The 6,000-nt window shown below is 36.8% G+C and overlaps 1 protein-coding gene across 1 annotated transcript in view; it reads right to left on the bottom strand.

Annotated features, from left to right (window-relative positions):
• The window catches only part of TNKS2 (tankyrase 2), a 77,088-nt gene that overhangs the window by 3,573 nt on the left and 67,515 nt on the right, over positions 1–6,000 (bottom strand). The window contains exons 24-26 of the mRNA XM_012801441.2: positions 5,518–5,623; positions 2,826–3,012; positions 166–322 (exon numbers count right to left, since the gene is read on the bottom strand). Of these exons, the coding sequence (XP_012656895.1) occupies positions 166–322; positions 2,826–3,012; positions 5,518–5,623 (450 nt within the window). The remainder of the gene's footprint in view (positions 1–165; positions 323–2,825; positions 3,013–5,517; positions 5,624–6,000) is intronic.

Raw genomic sequence — 6,000 nt, 5'->3', positions numbered from 1 at the left:
TATTATTTTTAGACAACAATGAGTTTCTCCATGAAATTATTTCCAAATAAAAGTTAAAAAAAACTAATTTCTTAAGGTAATATGACTTGTCAATTTAAGAGATTAGTAAAAGTTAAATCATGGTTCTATAGCATTTCTGAAGTTTAACAAATAAAACAGAATTACCTGTTCTCCTCTATAAATAACATACTCAGCTAATGCTAGGCCATTTACACTGGGCCGACCAGTGACTGAATGATGACCTGGGGGAGAATGTGCCATTTTCATTGCACTAAACTGCAGGAAAGACTTTCCCAAGGTTACTCGGCAAAAGAGCAGCTGTCTGTAACAGGAAAAGGAAAAGATCACCCTGAAAACCAATCTGACACACAGAATAAGACAATCTGTGTATGCTGCATAGTTCTTTAAGTGCTTTTATATATAAACACTAAACATTGTTTCTATCATTTCACCCTTAAAAGAATGACTTTAAAAGAATGTCAATTTAGTTAATCCTTATTTTAACAATAAAACCTGAAAAATGTAGTAACTTTATAGAGATGTAGATTTTACCATTTTGTTTGTACATTAGCAAAACCATAATCATTGCCTTTTTATGAAGTGCCTTGCAAAGTTGGACATCAACCCAAGCAAGTCCAGTTGACTTCACCTTCAAAATATATTTGAAATCCATTCCCTTTTCTTAATTCTACTACCACTATTCCAAATCACCAAAATTTTCACCTGGGTTGTAACAACGGCTTTCCAACCAGTTTTCCATGTTTCTACTCTAATTCCTGTCCAAACCATTTGCTATCTAAGCAGCCAGTGATTTAACAAACCAAACATAAATCAGACCATGTCACTTTTCTGCTTAAAACCTTTTATAGGCTGCTCGCTGTACTTGTATGAAAACCCAAATTCCTTACAATGGCTCCAATTTCTCTCATCTTATTTTATGTTATGATCCAGGCACATTAATTTCTCTTTTTTCTCACCAAGGCCAAATTTCCTTATCTCATTACCTTCAGCCATATAATTTCCTCCATCATCAGAACAGTATCTATTCTACCACTTTTCTACAGGCTTTAGTTAAAACGCTACTTCTTTAGATAGGTCTCCCCTTACCACTCTTTTATTTTCTTTTTATGTTTTTTGAGACAGTCTCACCATGTTGCCCTTGGTAGAGTGCTGTGATGTCACAGCTCACAGCAACCTCAAACTCTTAGGCTTTAAGTGATTCTCTTGCCTCTGCTTCCTAAGTAGCTGGGATTATAGGTACCTGGCTATATTTTTGTCGTAGTTGTCACTGTTGTTTGGCAGGCCTGGGCCAGGTTCAAACCCGCCAGTTCCAGTGTATGTGGCTGGCGCCCTAGCCACTGATTACAACTGCCAAGCCCTTGCCACCCTTTTAAAAGATTACTTTCCTTGTCTCCCCAGCATGTGATTGGCTTTTCTTAGTTTCAAAAAACCTTTCAGTATTACTTTATGATTACTTTTTCTTTTCTTTCTAAAAGAGAATAGGAGATTTTGGAGGACCACTTGATAGTTCTATTTTCCAAAGAAGAGGGAGATTAGAATATTGCTCTTTACTAATAATAAGAATGATTCAGTTTTCTGATTATATATACGACAAGTAAAAACAGCAATGTTTAACTTACAGAATCTGAGCAAATTATAAGCCTCCTGACCAGTACAATTTATGATGTAAAAGTGGGTACAAGGTCATACTGAGGAGAATCTACTGTGTAACACCTATGTGAGTCTAAATTTAGGAGGAAACAACAACAAGAACAAAACAAACACAAAACCAGACCCTGTTTCTTTTCAGGACTGCCATCCTTCAGCTTGACAGCCTTTTGAAATTAGCCAGGAAGCTATAAAAAATCCCAAATGCCCAGACTATCCCCAGGCCAATTAAGTGAGACTATCTTGAGGGTGAGACAGTCATTAATTTTTAAAGCTCCTCAGGTGATTCCAATATGCTGTCAAGATGCAAAATACTGCTCTAGGGTTTTTTCCTAGATATCAGAAGCATAGCACTATACCTGGGAACCCTGTAGAAATTCCAGTTCTAGGGCCCAACTACAGACTTACTAAATCAGCAATTCAGGAAGTAGGGCCTAGGAATCTTGTTTTAAACTCACCCTTTAAGTGATTCTGATGCATAGTAATGTTTGATAGTTACTGCTCTAGATCTTTGTAAGCAGTGCCCTATGGAATACATCTCAGTAATTAAATTTACTTGATTTTTTAAATAGCAGATTTTTTTTGCCTATCAGGAATTTAGAAATTAGGACTATGTTACTTGAATGATTTTAATAGAGAGCTAGAAGAGATAATTAAAAGTGGGGGGAAAGAGGTGCAAAGTAGTTATTAAATAATTATTTGCTTTCTAAAGGGATTGATGGATTTTAATTACAACTCTTCCAGTGGTAGTAATACTACAAACTGAGGATTAGGATCATATTGCAGTGGAAGAGAGACTTCCTCAGGCACTTCCTAAAACATTTACACCTGGCAAATAATGCCATTTTAGTATTTGAATACTAGATTTTTAAAGAGTCCTATAATATTCAAGGGCTACAATAAAGTCTTTTTCCTGTCCATTGTTATTTTCTACTCAGTAGTCTTACCAGGCCGTTCTAACGATTAAATGAGTTAACAGGTCCAATGCCTAGAATCATGACTTAGTCATTTAATAAAATGTTAACTATTATTATAATTGATGAGAAGGCCAAAAACCACCTAAAACATGCATTCTTTAAGTTGTCCAACATAATGCCCCTCCTCAAATATGGAAATTTCTCATTTCCAATCAGAAATGAGAACACGTGATTTCTTACCTGTGGCAAATGTAACAAGATCTGTCTTTGTGAACTGGACACCCAGTACCTCCTCCAATTCCATATACATATTGATTGCTTTTGGAAGAGTTTTCAGCAAAATAAATCCCGGCTCCAAACATGCCACCTATGTATGCATGCCTTTCATCAAAGCCTTTGTGGATAATTGCATTCACAAAGGGAGACCCTGAAAATACATTTAGATGGGTAACAGTTGAACATTTACCTTAGAAGAAAAAGCAAAGATGAAAGCCTCTTAGAAGTTGAATTCTTAAACATACAGTACCACCACAATAGAGCCAAAATAAAAAAGGGTAACATGTTAACTCACAGTCAGCTTACTACTTACTTTTATCTTTTTACTATTTTAGAATAAAGAATTGTTTCCCAATTCATGTTTGTAATAAGGTGGTGATTCAGACACCAAAATAAGGATATAAGACTGAACTAGAAAAACAGATGACTTGAAACATCAGAGTTATCAAATTCCACATACCAATAATATAATTCTAGAACCAAGAGTCTCTTAATTCACTTCAGAGAGAAAAGCTGAATATAATTAGGTCTTACAGTAATGCCCACCATGCATGCCTGTGGCTCAGTGAGTAGGGCACTGGCCCCATATACCGAGGGTGGCGGGTTCAAACCCGGCCCCGGCCAAACCGCAACAAAAAATAGCCAGGCATTGTGGCGAGTGCCTGTAGTCCCAGCTACTCGGGAAGCTAAGGCAAGAGAATCGCCTAAGCCCAGGAGTTAGATGTTGCTGTGAGTTGTGTGATGCTGCCACGGCACTCTACAGAGGGCGATAAAGTGAGACTCTGTCTCTAAAAAAAAAAAAAAAAAAAAGTGGCCCAAATAGAATTTTACATTCTTATCCTCATCTTTTCTCTTCTATCCTTCCTCTTCTCTTCTATCACCTGCTATACAAGATTCCATCTGCAAATATGGTACTTTCCCTTTTTTCCCTGAGTATTTTCTTCTTCCTCCTTCCTTGCAAGGGAGTGCTTAGCCAAAGAGGAGGTACTGAGTGTGGGAATCAGACCAGGGAGGAAGTGGCATCAGAGTGGGAGGATGGAAAAAGCCAAAATAACATAGCTAACTGATTTATCAATATCAGTATTCCTGCCTACCAAAGAATAGGAAAATATACTGAATTTCACTTTATAGAAATAAGAGATGAATACAATGACTATTTAAATTAATTTGGAAAAACCAAAACTATTTATATGTATTATAAATTAGAAAGCTCACTCATTATACATCATCAAGCTAATATGTATTATGTTATGTAACAACATGTGTATATGCACATGTGTTATGTTCTCTGCCAACAGATTATCATGATTTTTTTAGGGTTTTAGAATAAGAGTTACCATTTAGACACTGTACATGAATCCACTCTATTGTGGCCATTCTTCCAGGGGTTTGTAAAATTTAATTTAAATATTGTGTTTTATAGAAGTTTGTAGTTTCTAAAAGTTTTCTGCAATCAAGGACAAAGGAACAAACTAGAGCTATTATGGATAATGTGCTTGAAGGCCTGCTAAATACTATATGAATATCTATATTTAACTTCAGTAAAATTTAAAATCAGCACCTGCCAGCTTGTGACACAAAAACTGAAAATTTCAAGAATGATAAATAATGATGTTTTCAATTCAACAAGAGTTATCGGAAACTTCCATAGGTTAATAATAATGGTTCTTTGAACATGTAAGTTAAATGTGGTATAAATAAACACTCAGAATCAAAGCCAGAATAGGCTGTACATGTACTTCTGAGGTAATCCTCCTGGTCTCACTTTAAAAATAGAAAAACTAGCCTAGGGTGGTGCCTGTGACTCAGTGGGTAGACGCTGGCCCCGTACACTGAGGGTGGCAGGTTCGAACTGGACCCCAGCCAAACAGCAACGAAAAAATAGCTGGGTGTTCTGATGGATGCCTGTAGTCCCAGCTACTGGAGAGGCTAAGGCAAGAGAATTGCCTAAGCCCAGAAGCGGAAGGTTGCTGTGAGCTGCAACACCACAGCACTCTACTGAGGGTGATAAAATGAGACCTTGTCTCTTAAAAAAAAAAAACAAAAAAAAAACCGGAAAACTAGCCTGGCATGGTGGTGCATGCCTGTAGTCCCAAGCTATTCTGGAGGCTGAGATAGTAGGATTGCTTAATCCCAAGAATTTGAGGTTGTAGTGGCATTATGATGATGCCACTGTGCACTAGCCCATCAAGAGTGAACCTTGCCTCAAAAAAACAACAACAACAAAAAATGGCCAGGCATGGTTGTTCACATCTATAGTCCTAGCACTCAGGGAGGACAAGGTGGGTGGACTGCTTGAGCTTAGGATTTAAGACCAGCCTGAGCAAGAGTGAGACTTCTACCTATATGAAAAATAGAAAAATTAAATGGGTATTGCAGTGGTCACTTGTAATCCCAGCTACTTGGGAGGCTGAGGTAGGAGGATCGTCTAAGCCCAAGAGTTTGAGGTTGCTGTGAGCTGTGACATCACAGCACTCTACCCTAGGTGGCAGAGTAAGACTGGGTCAAAAGCAAAAATAAAAACCCCACAACTATCTATTCATTTATTCATGTCTGTACACACACACACAGATTATTATTTCATACTTGACACAAACAAACAAACAAACAACCTTCTATCCTAATGTGTGACAGAGCTGAGGAAGAGGAAACTTACCATGAAATAGCATTCTTTCATTTGCGTGGTTGTGGTTTTCTTCAGAAACTTCTTTTCTCCGGTGAGTGTATCTTTCCCATAGTTTCTTGTTACAAACCTTCTGAATCTATAAAAAATGAATCAGAAAAATCAAATTGTTATGTCTTAATAATTACTTACCTACTTCTTCATCTTAACCAAAAGACTCTGAGACATATATTTAGCCAGAAAGAAGGCAAAACTTTTTTCTGAAATGTAAAATGTATTATTTAGCTAACTAAAAATACTTTGTCCCAACCATAAAGTTGGAAGTTTAGCTACATTTTGGAAATAAAAAACTTCAAAGAGGAAAGAAAAAGCTACATGTAGCCATATGTGAAGGTCAAGAATACTGTTAATTGATAAAACTACTTCTATTCTCACTCATTTATGATTACCCAAACACCTCTAAATCAGACACACTGAGTTCACAAGTTCTATATGTAAGTATTAGAAAGAGAATAG

The sequence above is a fragment of the Otolemur garnettii genome, unplaced genomic scaffold (assembly GCF_000181295.1).
Source record: "Otolemur garnettii isolate 467f Iridium unplaced genomic scaffold, OtoGar3 scaffold00008, whole genome shotgun sequence".
Lineage (NCBI taxonomy): Eukaryota > Metazoa > Chordata > Mammalia > Primates > Galagidae > Otolemur > Otolemur garnettii.
The sequence above is the reverse complement of the archived record's forward strand: the minus strand, read 5'-3'. Positions and strand labels throughout refer to the sequence as shown.